This window comes from Anomaloglossus baeobatrachus, chromosome 2 (assembly GCF_048569485.1).
Source record: "Anomaloglossus baeobatrachus isolate aAnoBae1 chromosome 2, aAnoBae1.hap1, whole genome shotgun sequence".
Lineage (NCBI taxonomy): Eukaryota > Metazoa > Chordata > Amphibia > Anura > Aromobatidae > Anomaloglossus > Anomaloglossus baeobatrachus.
In genome coordinates, this window is record NC_134354.1 from 760,256,610 (window position 1) to 760,279,868 (window position 23,259).

Below are 23,259 nucleotides of genomic sequence, written 5' to 3' on the forward strand. Positions count from 1 at the left end.
TGTCGGTGGATGCAGGTAAGGAGATGTTCGTCGTTCCTGCAGTGTCACACATAGCTCTGTCTGAATCATGACATTCGGAGAATTAGATGGAAACCTCGATGTACGTGCTTAACGTAGAGCGCTGGATAAATGTGATCCAAAATTTTATGTTATATGCTCCCAATAAAACTTTCAACTCAATCCACAAAAAAAAAAATACAACAAGTCTCCACTCAGGTCAAAAATTCGTAAATGGAAATATAGAGGTTTTCATATTACTGGTAACACAAAGGCTATGGAAAAATGCTATCCCCACCAAAAAAAAGAAATCAACAAATTCTGCGCTCGTACATCCAAATGCCCCCCTCCCTTCTGAGCCCCATGGTCCCGTGCTCTGGGCCCTTTTTGTTAATGGGGAGTATTTACAGGGAATATAAGAGTTTGTCTTGTGATGCCACCTGCGGGTCACGGTTAATGATGGAGAACCGCCGCTGCTCAATGTGGCTACTCCCAGGGCTGGTGGTAGTGGCAGCTGCAATGGTAGGGCCTCCGCAGGTAGGGCTATGCCTGGGAGATGTAGTGCGGCAATAATGGAGACCACACCAGGTTGTCTTTAACAGTCTCTACTCACTGTGGACCCAGGAGTTGCTGGTTCAGGTCCCAGAAAGACCAGTGCCAATGTAGTGACCCAGGTTGCTCTGATCTCGGCACGCTCTGTAGATTGGGTCCCCGTAGCGTGCAGCGTTTGGGGACCCAGACTGTCCCTTTTGGGGGAGAGTCTCCTTCTCCATACGGCGGGCAGTGCGGACCCTGCGGGGTAAGTGTCTGAACCCCGATCCAAGTTTACTGCTGATGCCCCTGGATTATTTGGTTCGGTGAAGTATGTGAGGGTGTTCTCACTGGGCAGGTATTTGCCAAACAGTCTAAAACTTGTGCTTGACCTAGGGCCCTGTGCGTGCTCCGGTACCAGCGGTATCTCGGTACACGTCCTGGCGACCTATCTCCTGTGCTCAGGCACGTCTGTACACTTCTCCTGTGTGCTTCACTCTCCTCTGGCTACCACTGACTGACTGACCCATCCCACCAGGCTGGCTATATCCGGGGACTCGTTCCCATGGCGACCATCCCTTTACGTGGTTAACCCTCTATGCCCAGTGTGGAGAGGAGAACTAGGATTTAGATTGTGTTTTGGTGGAAAAGGCACTGATACTCCAGGTCCCAGGGGGTAGGTCCCGCATCCCCAAGAGGATGCAGTTCACTGTAGTGCCCTGAGGGTCTCAGGCACGCTACACCACTGTATTACTAAGTTTCATATATTTGATTGTACTATTCATTTATGCAAAGATTTCTGAAGAACCAGTATGGAAAAGGGTGCACAGATCTGTACATTTATATATGCAATTATTGGCTCTATTACGCGGTTAACTCTCCATATAACAACCTCTACCAGCTTTACAGAGTTTTCCTGTATTACCAGTTAGTCCAATGATTACCTTGAATGTGGTCATTTACTTGACAGCTCAACATCCATGATCCGGGCGTTGATGGGGTCATTTCCACTGTGACAAATGTGGCAGGGAACAAGTTGATCACGTCTGTCCGGTGTCCTTGGTTAGTGACTGTGTGACCATAGAAGAATGCCGAGTGGATATCCACCTCATTACCCATTCCGAATAAATGCCAGGACACAGAGTCTCCGAGACACATGTCCACAGCAGGAAGGTTACCGTACAGATAACCATTGAGAGCTGAAAAATATAGACATACATCAAGAGATTAGGTCTGCAAGGAATTTTCATGTTCTTCTCGTGTTTGCGTGGTTTTCCTCTGGTTTTATCCCTCACTCCAAAACTTTACTGGTAGGGAATCTAAATTGTAACCACTAAAACACCGCTGAACATGTTAGCATAATTCCCTAATACTAGGTATTCATCCTAAGTCTTAAGACATTTCGGGGACACTCACCATGCATCTTGTTGCTTTCCTGGAAGTCTTCATTATCTACCTCTACCGTGTCCGGTTCGGAGCAGAACGTCTGGATATTCTCCTCTAGGTACCAGCTGATATTCTCATCAATCACATAGAACATCAGCACAAAGTCTTTATCCACATCCACCCGGTTCAAGGAACTGTCCAGCGTCCCTGGAGTAGGATGACACCAACATAACAGTGAGGGTTATTGATTTGTGATGAAGACAAGTCGCTCGGCATTTGGCGGACATGTACATCAGTGTATACACAGTAGATATTGGGTGATAACATAACGTTTATGAAGGCGGCATCCGATGGATCAGGCAGGTGCCCATTTTATTTATCTCCAGTGATTTGACTCTAATGCCTAAACTTTTGTTTGCCAAGAGGCAAAACTTTTATATATTGTAGAATTGCAGCCAGACAGGTCCTGGATGGGAGATATGTGTCACTGAGGTGCATAGCCTTAATGATGTAAGGCCTGGAGAAGCATGCTCCAGCATGTACAGTGCCAAGAAGGTTTTTTAAAAAAAGCCCGGATTTTTGGGTCCAGGTTTAAAGGAGCAGCAAGAAGTGTCTGGGAGGGACTGACCTCTCCCATACATCCAGCCCATGGTTTCCAGGCCCTATTAAAGGGAACCTGTCAGGTGCAATATGCACCCAGAACCACGAGCAGTTGTGGGTGCATATTGCTAATCCCTGCCTAACCGTCCCTGTATACACTAGCATAGATAAAGAGATGTTTAGAAAAAGTATTTCTAAAGATCTTCTATCGCATGCTAATGAGCGAGGGGACTAGTCCCAAGGAATTTACTTCCCCTGGCTAGTCGGTCTCTTAGCATGTTGGTATGCCCCTGTGGGCGTGCCAACATGCTAATGAATGCACAGCGTTAGAGAATGATCTCACTCGCCTCTCTGCTGCCATCGTGTCCGAGTCCTGGATTTCGGCTCAGTGCGCATGACCCCAGACTTCCGGTTATGCGCACTACATGGGTTTGAAGCCAGGACTCGTATCCTCGGCTACATAGTGGACATGACCACAAGGTTTCTCTCAAATACCTTGTGTTGCCAATAGTGACTGAGTAGTGCTATTGCGGACCGCTCATCCCCTTTGCGTGACCCCCGGGCTCCGTCACCTCTGATCTCCGGTGATGTCACGTCAACTTCCTGTTGACCTGACATCATGGTTGAGCCTAGAATGCACAGGCTCCTTCCAGGTTAGTGAGGGTGACCAGCTTGGTTAGGGGACGTGGCAACATTTCCTCTCATCCAACATAATCAAGCAGGTGGGGGGGCTCCGCCCCTCACCGCTGACCCCCTGTATCTATTATAAACCACTCGATGCCCATGTGGACTTAGAGAAAAAATGTTTATTCCGTCTGGAAAACATCCAGCTGCATTTTGAATACCCCCCTATTACGTGATGTCATACCTGGAAGAAGCCCGTACATTCTAGCATCTACCCTGACATCACCGCAGCCGGTCTCAGTCTCCCTGAGTGACTGCCTGTGGGTAGAGTTTCAACGCTCATCACAGTCCAGCATCGCTCTTGCTTGCGGCGCTCTGCACTGAAGGAGGGAGCAGGGAGACGCTGGGCTGTGACGAGAGGTGAAACACTGCCTAGAGCCCAGGTGCTCAGGGAGACTGAGGCAACCACAGTGATGTCAGGTCAACTGGAAGTTGACATGACATCAGAGGTCACAGAGCCTAGGGGTCAACGATGGGCCTATGAAAACTAACTAGTAAACAACCCGTTTAATAGTCCATTCATGGAAAAAAAAACAACTTATTTTTGTTGCTCTTTAATAGATAAGAGGGGATTATTTGTCCTGTGAGAGGACCCTCAATAAACCGATTAATATCCATTGGTTTCAATGGTTCTTTGCAGTGAAAACGAAGAAGTCATTAGGGCTATGTGAAGTAATTAAAGGGTTAAATGCACCACATGTGATTGGACCTGATGTACGTCTGTCCCTGGAGTCTGTAATCTAAATCTGGTTTCTTAGGGTATGTGCGCACGTTGCTTTTTACCTGCTTTTTACCTGCTTTTTTGCTGCTTTTTCTTCTGCGCTGTTTAATGCCAACATGGATGTGTTCTTCTATTCAAGCAAAGTCTATGGGAATTTGGGTTTCTTGTTCACACTATGTTGTTCAAAATGCTGCCTTTTTGTGGCAGAACTTTGGTCAAAAACTCAGCTTTGCAGTGCAAAACCCAAATGGCAAAAACAATTGACATGTTGCTTCTTTGAAAAGCTGAGTTTTTGACCAAAGTTCTGCCTCAAAAAGGCAGCATTTTGAACAACATAGTGTGAACAAGAAACCCAAATTCCCATAGACTTTGCTTGAATAGAAGAACACATCCATTTTGGCATTAAACAGCGCAGAAGAAAAAGCAGCAGAAAAGCAGGTAAAAAGCAGGTAAAAAGCAACGTGCGCACATACCCTTAAGTTCATTTGAAGTTCTTGCATAACCCTTTTCTACAGAGACTCTCGCTGGGCAATGTGCCCGAGGCTGCGTCATTTTTTAAATATTACCTCCCCCAAAAATTGTGATTTTTATTCCTCTGTAGGTTTAAGTATAGTTTGGGAGAAAAAAAAAAAACAATCAAAACATATAGACTTTTCAGGACCTTGAAGACCTAATTTAAAAGGGTATTTTTTTTTTATCATAAACTTAGAAGGTTTTAGTTCTTGAAGTGCTCTGTTATTTTAGAAGTGCCCATAGTCTTCGCCCCAATTTTTTCCAATCCCACAAAAAATAAAATATTCGGATCTTCACCTCTTTATCCAATCAGATAAAAAAAAATGTCCTTCCCTGCCCATCATGTGATTGCTTAGATGACATGTACACCTGTCACAGGTGTCAGACAGACCTGTGGGGTCCGGCTATAGAAGGTCACAGTGTTTGGCTACATAAACTGCTCTCTGACCTTCTATCATTCCTGCTTGGCATTCATCCCTTTCCCTTTAAGACCCTGGGGCATTGCTCAGCCTGTCAGCTGCTGTTCATCAGTACTTTCCTTGTCTATATATACCTTCATTTTCTGTTACTCAGTGTTGGTGATATTGGTTACATCTTTATCAAGTCTTCAGTCAAGCAGGCAGCTAGCATGCTTCAGGAGAATCTTGTTGGCTGATGCAGATTCTCTCCCTGAGACAACTAGAGGTAAGTTGTTTGTTATTTTCCCTTGTTTGTTGTGCCTGTGTGTCCATTAGTGCCTATTGGGGTTGATGAAGAGCTTGTCAAGGTTGGGAATTTTGGGGAAACTACAAATGGGGTCTCTCAGGGTCCCAGAGACGGATTTCAAATCGAGCTATGCAGATATATGTATGAGGAAAAATGACCACACAGAGACGTGTCTCTATCAGGGAGAAGTTCAATGCTCTTCTAAAGGTCTAGTCACACTAAGCAACTTACCAGCGATCCCAACAACGATAGGGATCGCTGGTAAGTTGCTAGGAGGTTGCTGGTGAGATGTCACACTGCGACGCTCCAGCGATCCCACCAGCAACCTGACCTGGCAGGGATCGCTGGAGCGTCGCTACACGAGTTGCTGGTGAGCTCACCAGCAACCAGTGACCAGCCCCCAGCGCCGCGTGGAAGATGCTGCGCTTGGTAACTAAGATAAATATCGGGTAACCAACCCGATATTTACCTTGGTTACCAGCACACGCAGCTACACGTGCAGAGACCAGGGAGCAGCGCACACTGAGCGCTGGCTCCTTGCTCTCCTAGTTACAGCACACATCGGGTTCATTACCCGATGTGTGCTGCAGCTACATGTGCACAGAGCAGGGAGCAGCGCACAATGCTTAGCGCTGGCTCCCTGCTCTCCTAGCTACAGCACACATCGGGTTAATTAACCCGATGTGTCCTGCAGCTACATGTGCACAGAGCAGGAGCCGGCACTGACAGTGAGAGCGGCGGAGGTTGGTAACAAAGGTAAATATCGGGTAACCAAGGACAGGGCTTCTTGGTTACCCGATATTTACATTGGTTACCAGCCTCCGCAGAAGCCGGCTCCTGCTGCCTGCACACTTAGTTGTTGCTGTCTCGCTGTCACACACAGCGATCTGTGCTTCACAGCGGGACAGCAACAACTAAAAAATGGCCCAGGACATTCAGCAACAACCAACGACCTCACAGCAGGGGCCAGGTTGTTGCTGGATGTCACACACAGCAACATCGCTAGCAACGTCACAAAAGTTGTTCGTTAGCAGCGATGTTGCTAGCGATGTTGCTTAGTGTGACGGGGCCTTAACCCGTATATTGTAAAACAATCACAGTTATACAATTCAACATTGTCCTTGAAACGGGAACAAGGAGTAAGAGATAAAGCTCCAGCTTCACATCTCATCTGGTGAGAACCAACATGCTATGAATACAATCAGTGTGTTATGAATACTTCTCTGTTCATTGTACATATTGGCTTATTCATCTTGGATAACACATTCCTTAGCGCACATCTTAAAATCATATTATTGTCATACAGACATACGGATAATTATGCAACGACATCTATGCTTTAATTATATACACACACAGATTATCTTATTACATTTGGACAAATGCCCTACAGCCCAGGCCTTACCTCCACAAGCTCATCCCAGCCTTTCCTTATTTAGGGCCCAGCACTAGGGATAGCTAGGGTCAGGTATCCGGCTCGGCGCATAGATGTGGAACCTATCTAGGGTGGAGAGGGAAGCCTGGGCTCAGTGGTAGACTTGGTCATGGGTCACCATCTCCCCCTTCCCTAGGCACAGTGCTTCTCTTCCAAGCAAGTCACAGTTAGTATAACCTGATGAGCTTTGGATGAAGTATGCGCACCAGCGTTCCGTTTTATAAAAGTTCTTTGTTCTGCCAATCAGTGCAGCTCTCACAATAGTTTATGCCCAACCATAAATTTCCAGGTGGTTGTACAAGCGATTCATTCCCTACTTAACCGGAAAAATTGATGTAAACTGTAAAAGACGATTGACCGTACTGAAATTTGGACTGTATATACTTTTGTTCATGAGAAGTTAGAGTGCAATTAACACCAGCGGCGAGAAACATCTTCATGCCGAGTGGTCTCGCTGACTTTTCATTCCTCTATGAGATTGACTTCCTGCATGCCGGTAGTTTGTGTATGGAGCTTGTGCCGAATTACTGGTTCATATTTTAACAATGTACAGGTACACTTTGGAGGAGCTTGTTTTCATTGTGAAAACTTATTGGAAAAATGAGTCCTTAAACAGGAGCAAAAGTGAGTTTCTAAAGAAGTTTGGAGGTCGAAATCAGGCGACCAAACCATGTATTTGGTCATTGGGGACTAAGCTGTAATGTGCACTGGATTTATTGGGTAGCCATGATGGAGGATGTCTGAAAATGTGAGGAAACAGTTTAATGGGAACCTGTCACTATATTTGGCGAGTATAAGCTGCGGCCACCACCACTGGGGTCTTATATACAGCATTCTAACATGCTGTATATAATAGCGCAGGTCAATCTGTAGAACATAAAAAAACACTTTATAATACTCACCTAGAAGGTCGCTCCGGTGCACAACAGTCAGATGGGTGGCACCGTTCTCCAGCACCGGCACCTCCTCTTTCAGCCATCGTCATACACGATGACGCATCCTACATCATACTCCATCATCTACATCATACACACTCGCCCTCCTCCGGGCATATCAAAGTAATGTAGTGTGCCTGTGCAGGACCTCAGTGCTGGCGAGTGTGTATGATGTAGGACGCGTCACGCACGCTGACTTCAGAAAAAGGAAGAGCAAGATGGCAAAACGAGAAGACGCCGGTGCACCGGAGTGACCTGCTGAGTATTATAAAGTGTTTTTTATGTTCTACAGTGCGGCCTGCGCTCTTATATACAGCATGTTAGAATGGATTTTTTCCTTTGGGGCCATACACATTACAACGGTGGACCCTTGTGCTAGGGAAACTCATCTGAGGCTGAACCCTGAACTCCCTAACATCCCTATATGTGTTCTTTCACACCGTCGCTGATCACGTGCCTATCCCTGTCTTTACCAGGACTCAACCCTATGTAATGCGTGGGGCACCAGGAAAGCTAGTCCCGCTCTAGATGAAAGACACAAAGAGGATAAGAAAGACAGTGGTAAAATAAACAGCAATCATACAAAGCACTCCAAATGACAAAAGGTAGTAATGAGGAACAAACTAGAGGGGGGGAAAACCAACGAGGACTAAGGTAGGGAAAACAACACTGCTGCTTACAGGTTCCATCTAGAGGCAAGAATACCAGAAACTATTGTGACGCCCTGGACTAGCCAGGTAGTCACAGGTAGGCCCTTGCATAACACCGTCCCCCTAAAAAGGTAACAGCAGCCAACCACACTAAAACCTAGTCACCTCCCTCAGAGCTTGATGGTCACACCAGGGGGCGGAGCCAGGCAGTTGGCCACGCCCACTGATGAGTCCAGAGGGCCTGAGGCAGGAGAAACTGTAGTCAGTTGAGTGGAGTTTAAGTTCTAAGTCAGTCAAGTGGAGTTGAGAGGAGGAGAGCGCAGCAGGCCTGTGGTGACAGGTCTGCAGCGGAAACTGACAGATGCCAGGGTCGTAGCCCTGGTACCTTGGCTAGGAGGCAGGCGGTGGCCTGGCCCGCAGGAGTCGGGAAGATGGCCAGGTGGAACCGTAAGGGACCGGGACAGGGTAGTGGCCCGCCGCTACCGTACCGGGGAACCGACTGGAAACCGGAGCACAAGGGGGGTACTCAGACCCAGAACGAGGCCCAGAAGCCACTGGACCACGTAGAATTCACTGATTGAGGTCTGGACCTTAGGTCCTTTCCCATCCCAAGACCCGAAAGAAGGAAACAGCCCACCAAGGGGCATAGAAATCCACCGCACAGGCAGAGAGATCCCACGGGCCAGCGCCTGTGGGCAAATGGACTCCACCGGTACATACGCAGCCGGGGAGCGGACTCCCGCTGCTTAGGCACAGGCAGTCTACACGAACATTACAAGGTGCAGGAAGAAGGCCAGGACCATCAACCCGGGTGGGGGACAAGACGCAGCCGGCTGCGGGCGCCGACCACCATCAACTTTGTTCATCAGAGACTTGTGTGTGTGTCAGTAATCGTGAGTACAACAGTGCCATCCGGCCGCGCACCCCCCAATTTCCACTACTCTCCCAAGCGGGTCCCGGGGCCACCATCCTTGCCCACGGAGGGGTTAACATCTTGCTGCACGACCATCTCCCCCGGGTGCCCCCGTAACTGCAGCGGTGGTGTCTACACCTTCACCACGTCCCGTGGGTGGCGTCACGAACTCAAACACGGCTCCGGCCATACACCTACCTAACCACCCCCATCGAGATTGCCAGCATCCCTTTTACAGAGCGACATGACCCCCGGGTCCGGAGGCGCTCGAGCCAACCACCAAACGAGCCCGGACCCGAGCGGCTGGGCTGCAGCCGAGCGCGGGGCGGTACACTATCACTAGCAGTTTACCTGGACTAGGAGAGAAGCCTTTATAGCAGAGCTGATTAGCAATAGAGAACATCTGACTGTTGCTTACACTCAGTGTTTCAGGAGACCAGAAGATCTACTTAACCCTAGCAGCACTGGGTAAAGGAGAATCTGCACAGCCAGCAGTATTAACCTTAGGAAGTGTGTATGAAGCCCTGCACTGTGATCTCCTGACACCAGAAATAGGATGGACCACTCTATGTCGTGGTACCCTCGTGACACAATGACCCTGCAGAGTACATTCATTATGGAACAGTGCATGCAGGCATCCTTGGTTGCAAACGTGAACATTTTCAACACCTGCTTTAAAACATCAATTTCTCATGAGCCAAAGTTTATAAAGTCAAAATTTCTGTCCAATGAACAGCCTCTTTTAGAAGTTCCAGCAATTTTTACGAGTAAAGTAGAGAGTGAATCGCTTTGTATAAAAATTGTAAGGCACTAGAATTGTGCATTTGGTGAAGGTAAATGCCCTTCTTCTAATGTCTGAAAACATTTCCCACCATACATGGGCTCTGCAATATGTACCTTTTTTACAAGTCAGCAGGGCTCCTATCAATCCACTTGCTATATCTTTAGGGGCATCAATATGGGAGTGATAGATCCAGGTCAGACAATTGGGATCTTCAGGGGTCGGAGCATATTCAGGTTTAACAATCCATGTGTAAGTATGATGTCCCCGAGGAGGCACTGCATCATCACGTTTGTCAGATTTTCTGGTTCCATCTGGATAAAAAGCTCCTATAATAAACAATATGCAAACAAAAATGCGCAAAGTAAAACAGATACATAAAGCTCATAAAGTGATACAATGCTTTATCAAGGGATTCTTAAGATCATGAAGAGGGTATAAATCAATGTGCTACAAAGAGGCAAAAATTTGCTTTGTTACTCCGTGTGGTGAAACTAGAACAAGCTCTAACCATCCACTACCATTTACTAAAACTAATCTCTGTAGAATCCTTCTTTAAAGCAATGGCTCACCTTTGTCATAAAAGGGGAACCGCCATGGGTAAAACATATGCCGCTAAATAACATTTCTCAAAGCTATTCCAACGTTATCAGCAGATTGCATCAGTCTCTTTGCTTTGTTAGCACAGGAACCATAAATTGCATCTATACTTGCATCTGGTCACCGATATATAAGAAGGACATAGCTGAACTGGAGAGGGTGCAGAGAAGAGCGACCAAGATTATTAGAGGAATGGGTGGGCTGCAATACCAAGACAGGTTATTAAACTTGGGGTTATTTAGTCTGGAAAAACGAAGGCTTAGGGGGGATCTAATCACAATGTATAAATATATGAGGGGACAGTACAGAGACCTTTCCAAAGATCTTTTTACACCTAGGCCTGCGACTGGAACACGGGGGCATCCGCTACGTCTTGAGGAAAGAAGGTTTAATCATAATCACAGATGAGGATTCTTTACTGTAAGAGCAGTGAGACTATGGAACTCTCTGCCGCATGATGTTGTAATGAGTGAGTCATCACTAACATTTAAGCAGAGCCTGGATGCCTTTCTTGAAAAATGTAATATTACCAGTTATGTATATTAGATTTTATGACAGGGTGTTGATCCAGGGAACTAGTCTGATTGCCGGATGTGGAGTCAGGAAGGAAATTGTTTCCCCATTGGAACTTGTTTGCCACATTGGGGTTTTTTTTGCCTTCATCTGGATCAACATGTTAGGCTACGGGTTGAACTAGATGGACTAAGGGGCACTTTGCACACTGCGACATCGCAGGTGCGATGTCGGTGGGGTTAAATTGAAAATGACGCACTTCCGGCATCGCATGCGACATCGCAGTGTGTAAAGGCTGGATGATACGATTAACGAGCGCAAAAGCGTCGTAATCGTATCATCGGTACAGCGTCGGCGTAATCCATAATTACGCTGACGCAATGGTCCGATGTTGTTCCTCGCTCCTGCGGCAGCACACATCACTGTGTGTGAAGTTGCAGGAGCGAGGAACGTCTCCTACCGGCCTCACTGCGGCTTCCGTAGGATATGCGGAAGGAAGGAGGTGGGCAGGATGTTTACATCCTGCTCATCTCCGCCCCTCCGCTCTGATTGGCCGCCTGCCGTGTGACGTCGCAGTGACGCCGCACGACCCGCCCCCTTAACAAGGAGGCGGGTCGCCGGCCACAGGGACGTCGCACGGCAGGTGAGTGTGTGTGTGAAGCTGGCGTAGCGATAACTTTCGCTACGCCAGCTATCACCACATATCGCTGCTGCGACGGGGGCGGGCACTATCGCACTCGGCATCGCAGCATAGCCTGCGATGTCGTAGTGTGCAAAGCCCGCCTTAGAGTCTCCCTTCAACCTTAAAAACTATGAAAACTATGAAACTATGAAACTTGGCTACTAGCCAAAAGAGCCAGGACATGGAGCTTAGGCAAACCCCATTGTGGTCCTCCTCTATTACTTGAAATGTTTCTGCTTGAAAAAACCCCCACTAATTTGGATGAGAACGGTATATCATTAATTAATAAATTAGGGAACCGCAATGGGGAAAACATATGCCTCTAAATAACATTTCTAAAAGCTATTCCAAGGTTATACGAAGATTGCAACAACCTATTTGCTTTGTTAGCACAGGAACCATATATTACATCTATGCTTGGCTGCTAACTAAAAGAGCCAGGTCATGATGGGGTTTAGGCAAACCCCATAGCAGTCCTCCTCTATTACTTGAATCACTCCTGCTTAAAAAAAAAAAAAAAAAAGACACTAATTTGGATGATAAAGGTATTTAATTATTAAATTAATACAATTTAAAGTAAGAGAGGGTATGTCAAAGTCCATCAAACACAGGTAGGTGTCTTACCAACATGGACCACCTTTTGAGCCACCTGTTTTGGAGCCATAAGTGCATAGGGGAAAACAAAGTCAAGAGACATATTTTAGCATAATCTTCAAGTACATGTCTAGATTTTGCCCAGTTATTTTCTGACTTTTGCAAAAAATGATGTGCCAGTCATTAATCCTACAGTGGAGGACAAATGTCTTTACCTTCTGAATCCTTTTCATAGAAGACTCCATGTGGATGAAGAGTATATGAACGGGAAGCAAAGTTCTTCAGCTTTACGATAATTGTATCTTCAACTTCTGCCTTGATAACTGGGCCAAGAAGTCCTAGCCAGGCGGGTTTAGTGACCTCCTCAGTATACCGGGCATCAGTAAATTGTTTATATAAGGCCTTTTTATAAACACGTCCTATTCTGTCTTTGCCATTTTCCAAAAATACTGATGCATGTCTGGTAAAATAAAATAAAAAACAAAAGCACATACATTTTTATGTAAAATAATTTAGACAATGACATACTGAAATACATGCACCTGCATAAGAAGCGATTCATCAAACTAATAATCAAATGGGTAGTACCCCTCTATTAGCGATGTCCATTTTGTAATTTTTTTTAGAAATCTGCTTTGACAATAAGCTAATAATAGGGAAATATGCTGGTGGGACACAAAGTGATCAGTTGTAATCTGTGCAGATATCTAGACGTAAGTGTTCATTTCTCCTGCATACTTATGTAGTCAGGACGATCTTTATGTTGGAGGGAGGTGTCGTAGATAAATAAATGGAGCATAAAGCCCAAAACTTTGCATGATACTCTGCATACACTTTATAGTCTTCCTTTTTTAAAATTTGTGAAAGAGTAAATTAACTTTTTTTCTTTTTTAAATCATTTTCTCCAGCATGGAAAGTTATGAAACTTTGCAAATTTGTTTATTAGTGAATTGGTCTTCATTCTTGTAAAAAAAAAATGCATCTAAGTGGCTTACAATCCCCTGCTATTGACCAGTCTATTTGCTGCCTTCATCTAGATTGATATAAAGAAGAAAAAAAAATACACATTTGGAGTACAGATGATGGCAGTGAAAGGTCAGCTCAGCCCCTCTGTGCCTCAATAACTGTGGGAATAAGCTGCTGCAGGAGATTTTTATGCTAAGCACAACTCTCAGAGGACATAGGTGATGACCTATTACTGCTATCAGCTGTACTCCAATGGGTACATAATGATATCCATGCCGCTGATTTTTATGCTAAGCACAACTCTCAGAGGACATAGGTGATGACCCATTACTGCTATCATCTGTACACCAATGAGCACATACTAATATCCATGCAGTTGAAGACCAGTAAATAGAATAGGGAAAATCAGAGGTTTGAAAGCCATATAAAGGACAATTTTATATATTTTTTCTTTACTATGGACCTAAAAACGTAAGCAGTTTTTTCTCTTCTGCTCTGCTCTGTTGATGGAAAGAGAATGCCGACATGCTGCTGATTGACAACCGGGTCCCCAACCAATTGCCTAACTTGGGGGGGAGCTGCAGTCAATCAGGTAGGCAGTTGGTTGGGGACCTGGCTGTTAATCAGCATAACGTTGGCAGAGCAGAGCAGAAGAGAAGTCTCTGCTCTGTCATCATGATGGCAGGGGAAGCTGTTAAATAGCTGGCAGAAGCGGACTACCATACATTTGTGTACCGCCCCGGGGCTTGGCCGGCTGTCGAGCCGCTCGGATCCGTGCGCGTCGGTACTCGAGCTCCTCACGGACCCGGGGGTCACGTCGCTCTGAAAGGGGGGATTGTCGCTACAAGTAGGGACTTCAGCGGGGAGGTCCACGGCCGGGGCCGCGGTTGTTTGTAGGGGGTTTGAGTTCGTGACGCCACCCACGGGTTGTGGTGAATGGATGGACACCACCGCTGCCGTTGACTAGGCTCCTGGGGACGGTGTTGCGCAGCTTGGTGTTGACCCCTCCGTGGGTAGGGGGATGATGGGGTCGGGGGACCGAGGGAAGGTGCTGAGGCGGGGGAAATGGATGCATGCTGGGGTATCGGTGCGGTGCGGTGCACTCACTATGACAAACATGCTGCAGTCTCTGGTAAACCAAACAAGATGGTGACCAATGCCCGCAGCCAGCTGCAGTTTTCCCCTTATCAGGTTGGTGGTTTCCGCCTTTCTCCTGGACCTTACTTATGTAGAAAACGTCGACTCCTATGCCTAAGCAATGGTAGTCCGCCCCCCGGCTTGGTATGTGCCGGGACAGCCCTCTTTGCCCGCAGACGCTAGCCCCTCGGGTCTCTATGCCTTGGCGGTGGCGTTACCCTAATGGTTGGGCTGTTGTCTTCAGTCGGGTCTTAGGTGGGATAGGTCCTTAAGTCCAGTCCTCAGTTGATTTGACTCAGCCCGGTTGTTTCTGGGCCTCGTACAGGGTCTGAGTACCCCTCCTGGTGCTCCAGTTTCCAATCGGTTCCCCGGTTCGGTACCGGCGGGCCACCGCCCGTCCCTGGTCCCACCGGCTGTAATCCCAGCTCCTGCAGGCGGCCACCACCATCTGCCTCCTTGCCAGAGGTGACTGGGCTCCAACCCAGACACCTGGTGTAAACTGTGGCAGACCGCGGCACAGGTCTGCCCCTGAACTTCACTCCACCTCACTTCACTATCAAAGCTCAACTTCACACTGGTTTTTCCCGCCTCAGGGCCTGTGAACTCTTCGGTGGGTGGAGCCAACCGCCTGGCTCTGCCCCCCTGGTGTGAACATCAAACCCGGAGGGTGGTGACAAGGTTTTGTAGTTTGGCTGCTGTCACCTTTCTAAAGGGGGGGGGGGGGGGCGTGTGTGTGCATGGGACTGCCCGTGACAACCTGGCTAGTCCAGGGCGTCACATTTGCATTGGCCACAATTGTAATTCTTAGGCAGGCACATAGTAAAAAAAAAAATTATATATATATATATATATATATATACAGTTAGGTCCAGAAATATTTGGACAGTGACACAAGTTTTGTTATTTTAGCTGTTTACAAAAACATGTTCAGAAATACAATTATATATATAATATGGGCTGAAAGTGCACACTCCCAGCTGCAATATGAGAGTTTTCACATCCAAATCGGAGAAAGGGTTTAGGAATCATAGCTCTGTAATGCATAGCCTCCTCTTTTTCAAGGGACTAAAAGTAATTGGACAAGGGACTCTAAGGGCTGCAATTAACTCTGAAGGCATCTCCCTCGTTAACCTGTAATCAATGAAGTAGTTAAAAGGTCTGGGGTTGATTACAGGTGTGTGGTTTTGCATTTGGAAGTTGTTGCTGTGACCAGACAACATGCGGTCTAAGGAACTCTCAATTGAGGTGAAGCAGAACATCCTGAGGCTGAAAAAAAAGAAAAAAATCCATCAGAGAGATAGCAGACATGCTTGGAGTAGCAAAATCAACAGTCGGGTACATTCTGAGAAAAAAGGAATTGACTGGTGAGCTTGGGAACTCAAAAAGGCCTGGGCGTCCACTGATGACAACAGTGGTGGATGATCGCCGCATACTTTCTTTGGTGAAGAAGAACCCGTTCACAACATCAACTGAAGTCCAGAACACTCTCAGTGAAGTAGGTGTATCTGTCTCTAAGTCAACAGTAAAGAGAAGACTCCATGAAAGTAAATACAAAGGGTTCACATCTAGATGCAAACCATTCATCAATTCCAAAAATAGACAGGCCAGAGTTAAATTTGCTGAAAAACACCTCATGAAGCCAGCTCAGTTCTGGAAAAGTATTCTATGGACAGATGAGACCAAGATCAACCTGTACCAGAATGATGGGAAGAAAAAAGTTTGGAGAAGAAAGGGAACGGCACATGATCCAAGGCACACCACATCCTCTGTAAAACATGGTGGAGGCAACGTGATGGCATGGGCATGCATGGCTTTCAATGGCACTGGGTCACTTGTGTTTATTGATGACATAACAGCAGACAAGAGTAGCCGGATGAATTCTGAAGTGTACCGGGATATACTTTCAGCCCAGATTCAGCCAAATGCTGCAAAGTTGATCGGACGGCGCTTCATAGTACAGATGGACAATGACCCCAAGCATACAGCCAAAGCTACCCAGGAGTTCATGAGTGCAAAAAAGTGGAACATTCTGCGATGGCCAAGTCAATCACCAGATCTTAACCCAATTGAGCATGCATTTCACTTGCTCAAATCCAGACTTAAGACGGAAAGACCCACAAACAAGCAAGACCTGAAGGCTGCGGCTGTAAAGGCCTGGCAAAGCATTAAGAAGGAGGAAACCCAGCATTTGGTGATGTCCATGGGTTCCAGACTTAAGGCAGTGATTGCCTCCAAAGGATTCGCAACAAAATATTGAAAATAAAAATATTTTGTTTGGGTTTGGTTTATTTGTCCAATTACTTTTGACCTCCTAAAATGTGGAGTGTTTGTAAAGAAATGTGTACAATTCCTACAATTTCTATCAGATATTTTTGTTCAAACCTTCAAATTAAACGTTACAATCTGCACTTGAATTCTGTTGTAGAGGTTTCATTTCAAATCCAATGTGGTGGCATGCAGAGCCCAACTCGCGAAAATTGTGTCACTGTCCAAATATTTCTGGACCTAACTGTGTATATATATATATATATATATATATATATATATATATATATATATATATATATAATATTCCAGATTAACCCCTTTAAATGCAATTTTTTTCTACAGGAATAAAGACCTCTCTCCTGAACATTTCAAAACTTTCATGATTATGAAAGAAAAAAAAAAACAAAACCATTTAGCTACTCTTTACGTATCCAGAATCTTTGTCAGTGCATCATCCGCCACAGTTCCTGACTGCTTAGATTTTCCTAGTGAGCTTCATATTTCCAATCAGTACTCTACAAAGACACATGTGGCTTAAAAAAAAACCCCAAAAAAGTGTTCATTTTTCTTCTCTTTTTTTTTCTGCGTTCAGTAAGCAGTTCCTGGAATAGCCCTGCAGACAATACCACCACTGTTTCAAAGTGATTTTATTTAGAGGCTCCATACTGGGGAGAATAAAACACAAAAAAGGGGGGAGAGAGAAAAAAAAAGGGATTCTTCTTCAATGGACAGTACTAGTAATAGACTGGTGACTTAGCAATTCCATATGGATGTAGCACAAGGTGAACACATTTTACTTTTTTGTGTGTTAAATAGGCCTTTTCTTATGGTCGCTTTTTCCCTGATTCCAAATCTGCTTTCAGAATTTTTCTAAACAGGCAGGGATTTTGAGAAACACACATTTAATAAATTTTTTAAAAAATTTTCTTTTTAAAAAAAATTACTAAAAAAAAATAAAAAAAACAATTGATTTTTTTGGAATATTAAGTTGCATGCACATCACTAGTTAGCCCCCCGAACTGTAGTCTGCGAGCATTTGTGGGCTCCATTTCCTCTTATAATGGCCCTCAAGTAGCGCAAATGCAGCGCCCCACGGGGGAGGTGGTTTACCTACTCGTTGCCGGGCCGTTGTGGGTCGGGTCAGGCAATGTCACGGGTAGCCTTGCCCGGTTCTGTTGCCCCGAGGCAGTATATGAAGGGAAAGCGGGGTGATTGGGGAAAGTTTGTCGTGACACCACCTGTGGTATGCAGCCAGGTAGTAGCCGCCGCTGCAGAATTCATTGCTGGGGTAGGTGTTATGGCAGCCGGGATGATGTCGCTCCCCACAGGCAGAGCGGGCCCTGGGTGAATAATGGGGGTTGGCGGTCCCTTGGAAGAGCCTGAGTGTGGGGCGTCGCTAATCAGAGTCTGAATGGGCAACTGCGGTTCCAGGTTCTTTTACTCACTGATCTAAAGCTGCACCCAGGTGCTGGTCTCTGCCGTCGTGGGCTCTGGTCAATTCCAAGCAAGTAAGGGGCCACCACCGGTGTTTGAGGAGAGAGAGAGAGAGAGAGAGAGAGAGAGAGAGAGAGAGAGAGAGAGAGAGAGAGAGAGAGAGAGAGAGAGAGAGAGAGTCCTTTTCCTAGGATGTCCCCCTCAGCGGTTAGTTACCGGGGCTGAGGTCCCGCTCTAGGCCCCGGGCCTAGTAAAGTCCAAGAGTTCCAGAGGTGTCTTGTCAGAACTATCGTCCCGACTGATCTCTCTGATGTGAGTGTGTTGCGCCTATTTCTACCCCCAAGTGGACCCCGCTCCCCAGGTGGCCGGCTTCAGTGACTAGGGAAGTCCCATGTATTGTGGTGGCCACCCCCCTGTCTTCCCTGAGCTATCCTACCCTGTGCAAAGGCTCCTAAGCTGTATGTAGAGCGTGAATGTGGAACACCAGTGGTTAAACCCCCCTTACCTGGGATGGATACCGCACCTTAATTGAGGTGCAGTACCCTGTGGTGACCACAGCCTCAGGGGCGCCACACAATGTCCTGATGAAACTGCTCCCTGTGGTCATCAGGGGAATGTATGTAACTAATGGCTCATTCACACATCTGAGAAAATCGATCCACGCACTGATCATATTACACAGGCTGATTGCAGGTACCCTGACACAAACTCACGCATGAGCATCATTGCAATGGTATGGACCTCCAGAATAAAAATTAACATGTTTATTCTGCATGGTGAATTCTGTGAAGAAAAAAATAAAAAAATTCCAGATTTAATGTTTTTTTTTTGTTCTAACCTAGTACCCCCCTGAAAAAAGAATTAAACAGTGATCAAAAAGTAATATGTATCAAAATGTGGTAGTGTGACGCCCTGGCCCATCAGGTCTTCACAAGGGTGCCTATCTGCCCTTCTGCATGGTACCCGCTCCTTCTTGGTTACGGGTCCTGTCACTTTGGTGTTGCTACCAACAGGTGTACACAAACACTCTGCACCACACCCACCAAACACCCATTGGGCAGCCTGAGGGGAATCGGGCCACCCAGATGCTACAGAGAGCAGGCCAGCTGCCTTGTGGTACAACCGGGCAGGGACCAGGGCACGACAGGGTACGCAGACCCTAGGCTGGGAAGTAGCTTCATGCTGCCCAGTAATTCACCCGACGGGAACGGAATCTTCAGGAACCGTTCCACACCCGCTCCAGAATCGGGGTACTAGCGCAACGAGGGGGATAGGACTTCCCACAACCGTCCAGAAAATCCCAAGCGTGAACCCTGAGAGCAAGCTCACCCTGCTAGCCACGCAGGTGAGCAGGACCCGAAACGCTTCAAGTGTAAGGGATCCACTAGTAGAACACACAGTGCCAAGGGACAAGGCTTCAGGTCAACAGGCAACACCAAGAGGACACGGACCCAGCGTGCCCGTCCAAGGACCACAGAGTGCTCAAGAGTTTGGTTTACCTGGTGTCAGCGTCAGTGACTTTGGACTGTGCGAGTACACGTTACCCCCCTTGCACCCGACGAGTTCCCCATGCCATCCATCACCTGGACCCCAGGACACCACTCCCCTGCCCACGGAGGGGTTAACAACTTAAGTTGACACACACCAGCGTCCCCGGACTCACCAAACCGGCAGCGGTGGTCCATCACGTTACCACACACCGTGGGTGGCGTCACGAACATTATCCCAAAACCACAAACAATCCCCCCTTTTATTTCCGAGGGTGCCACGCGACGCTGCCTCAGATCCGGAGACCCCTCGAGCCACTGCGGATCCGAGCAGCCCATCGGCTGTCACGGGGGCGGCACAGTAGCAGTAAAAATTATAGCTTGTCCTGCAAAAAGCAAGGGCTGAAACAACTACAGTTATCCTTCCCTCACCCCCCTCAAAAAAAGTGTTATGTCACGTCGGAGCGAGGAACGGTCGGCGTGCAGCACAAGAGGAGGGGTACACTGGGGAAGATTTAAACGAAGGCCCAGACGAACTGGTGGACACAGACAGAAAAAACACAGGTTGCACCAATGATATGTCCGCCTCTGCCCTGACGGGAGAGAGAGGTCATCATCTGAACTCACATGGGTCATTCTCTCTCTACGTGACCACTTGTCTAGGCCCTAGCTGACTCTGGACTAGCCCTATCTAGTGTTTGGGCCAGCAAGACACTAGTCTTACTACTAATATAAAGAGTAAAGGTAACACGAGGAAGGGGAACAACCAAGGGAGCAGATTCAACATAGAATTCCAATTTTTCTCCACAATTCAACCACATACGCTGGAAGGATCACCACTGCTTCCTCCAGAGACAGCTCCTTCTCAGGTCAGCTTTGAATGCACTATACCCGGCATAGGTAGGAGTTTGGAGTGCATATTTATAGCAGAAGGGAGTGGCTGCAGCTGAGATTATAATTACCTGTTTAAATCACAGCAGGATAGAAAGGAACCTTAACCCCTAGAGCATTGGATTGAATTAAATAAGCTTCGACCCAGGATAAATGAGTAGCAGGCACTAAAGCAGATCTGTGATCAACTAAACACTATGACTTTCTGATCCCAGATTCCCCCGAGGTCACATCAGACCGTAACACACTTGTGACATTATAGGTGTCAAAATATAATGGCCAGAAATTTTTTTTTATTTTTTTTAAGTAATTTGTTGTACAAATGTTGCAAATCATAAAGAAATAAAAACAAACTATATCCATTTGGCATGGTCATAACAACACACAGACTAAAGTGGTCAAAAATTCAGTTGTACCACCAATGAAAACTACAGTGTGTTCCGCATAAAAAAAGTACCCAGGCCTTGCCCGGGATAGTAACTGTCTGTCTCTCTCACAGTCTCTGTCTGTGTGTCGCTATCTGTCTCTGTCTCTTTGCTCGGCTGTCTCTTTCCAGGGCTGTCTCTTTGCCAGGGCTGTCTCTTTGCCAGGGCTGTTGTCGCGGGTGGAGGAGGGGACGCTGCGCTCTCCCACTGCTCGGGTCCGGCTGCCGCTGGTGGTGGTGGCTCGGTGGTGGCTCGAGCGGTGGGCCGGATCCCGGGGACTCGAGCGGCGTTCCTCGCCCGTGAGTGAAAAGGGAGGTTGATTGTGGGGATTTGGATGTATTGTCCGTGACGCCACCCACGGTTGTGGTGATATTGGGGACACCACCGCTGCTCTAGACGGGGATCCCGGGAGTGGTGACAGGGAGCAGCTTTGTTGGTAGTTGTCCCCTCCGTGGGTAGGGGGTTGGTTGTCCCGGGGCCCGGTGATGGGGTAGGTAGGGATGGCAGGCGGGTTGCGGGGCCTGGTGAGGTGCAGGGTCGCAGGGGCAGCGCTGTGCCGCACGGCACGGGGGGTACTCACTCAGCCAGTAATCAGGACACAGTTCTTGGTAAAACACTCGGCTGGATGGACGGGTCCCCCAGACGGCTGTGGTTGTTCCTCCCTGCAGGATAGTGATGACTGTCTCTCCCTGCACCTAAGTTCAGTGTTGGTAGCGATGGGTTCCCACCGGTAACCCGCTCCCCGACTTGGATATGGGCCGGAGGAGCCCCTTTTGCCCGCAGGCGCTGGCCCTGGGAGACAGTTGCCCTTGGCGGTGGCGGTGTCACCCCTGCTCGGTTGGACGGTTGCCTTCTGTCGGGACTTGGTTGTTTGGAAACCCAGGAGGACCCCTTCACCAACGGATTCGGCAAATTCACGGCGACTCCAAGCCTTGCCGGGGTCCGAAAAGCCCCTGCCACTGGTGCTGGCTTCTCTTTGTGTACCGGTCCGGTACCGCCGGGCCACCGCCCGTCCACGGTCCTTACGGTAGACTCCAATCGGCCTCCACTGCAGACGGTCACCACCGTCTGCCAACCTTGCTGTTCCGTCCGGGCCACACACCTGGACTCCGTCAGTCAGTTGCTCCACTACTCTGCTCCTCTCACTTCCTCCTCTAACACTGTTCTGCCTGTTTTTCCCTCCTCCAGGACTGTGAACTCCTTGGTGGGTGGAGACCAACCGCCTGGCTCCACCCCCTGGTGTGGACATCAGCCCCTGGGGAGGGCAACAAGGATTTTGTGTCTGAACTTGATGTGCCTACAGGGAGTGTGGGGTGTGGTGGTGTTGTTACCTGTGGCCCCTGGCTTGTCCAGGGCGCCACACTGTCTCTGTCTTTTTCTGTCTCTCTTTATCCGTCTCTCCACCGACATCATATTACCTCACACAAGCTTCTGTACCGCCGAGCCGCTCGGATCCGTGCTCGTACTACGGGTGGTAGCTCGAGCCTCTCACGGACCCGGGGGTCACGTCGCTCTGCAAGGGAGTTGGCGCTACATGCGGGGACTTGGGTGAGGAGTTCCACGACCGGGGCCGCGGTGGTTTGATTTGGGATGTAAGTTCGTGACGCCACCCATGGGTTGTGGTGATTGTAGACACCACCGCTGCGGTGAAGGTATGGGGACACCTGGGAGCGGTGTAATGGCGCAGCTAGGTGTTGACCCCTCCGTGGGTAGGGGGTGTTGGTCCCGGAGCCCGGATGGCGTGGGCCGGGGTGCAGGGTGAATGTTGCGATGCGGTGCGGTGCACGGCCCGAAGGCACTGGTGTACTCACTATAACACAAGACACCGGAGTCTCTGGTAAACCAAACGGAGTGATGAACGGGGCCCGCAGTCGGCTGCAGCTTCTCCCAGAATAGGTTGGTGGTTTCTGCCTTTCTCCTGCATCTCTGTGTGTAAATGGTTCACTCCTATGCCTAGACACTGGTAGTCCGCTCCCCGACTTGTATTTGCTGAAGGAGCCCGTTTGCCCGCAGACGCTGGCCCTTTGGGTCTCTATGCCTTGGCGGTGGAGTTACCCTGTATGGTTGGGCTGTTGTCTTCTAATGGGGCTTGTGTGGGATAGGTCCTAAAGTCCAGTCCGCAATCAGTTGATTCGACTCGGCCCTGTCGGTTCAGGGCTTTGTACTGGGTCTGAGTACCCCTCCTGGTGCTCCGGTTTCCAATCGGTTCCCCGGTTCGGTACCGGCGGGCCACCGCCCAACCCCGGTCCCTACGGTGCCACCGGCTGTAATCCCAGCTCCTGCAGGCGGCCACCTGCCAATGGTCTGCCTCCTTGCCAATGGTGACTGGGCTCCGACCCAGCCACCCCGTAGTCTCTTGGCAGACCTGGACACCGGACTGCCCGTGAACTTGACTGCTCTACACTAGAACT

At 48.1% G+C, this 23,259-nt stretch overlaps 1 protein-coding gene across 1 annotated transcript in view; it reads right to left on the bottom strand.

Annotated features, from left to right (window-relative positions):
• Window positions 1–23,259, bottom strand: part of HEPHL1 (hephaestin like 1) — a 107,046-nt gene that overhangs the window by 59,632 nt on the left and 24,155 nt on the right. Inside the window, exons 2-5 of the mRNA XM_075337496.1 lie at window positions 12,456–12,700; window positions 9,968–10,180; window positions 1,945–2,121; window positions 1,473–1,727 (exon numbers count right to left, since the gene is read on the bottom strand). Of these exons, the coding sequence (XP_075193611.1) occupies window positions 1,473–1,727; window positions 1,945–2,121; window positions 9,968–10,180; window positions 12,456–12,700 (890 nt within the window). The remainder of the gene's footprint in view (window positions 1–1,472; window positions 1,728–1,944; window positions 2,122–9,967; window positions 10,181–12,455; window positions 12,701–23,259) is intronic.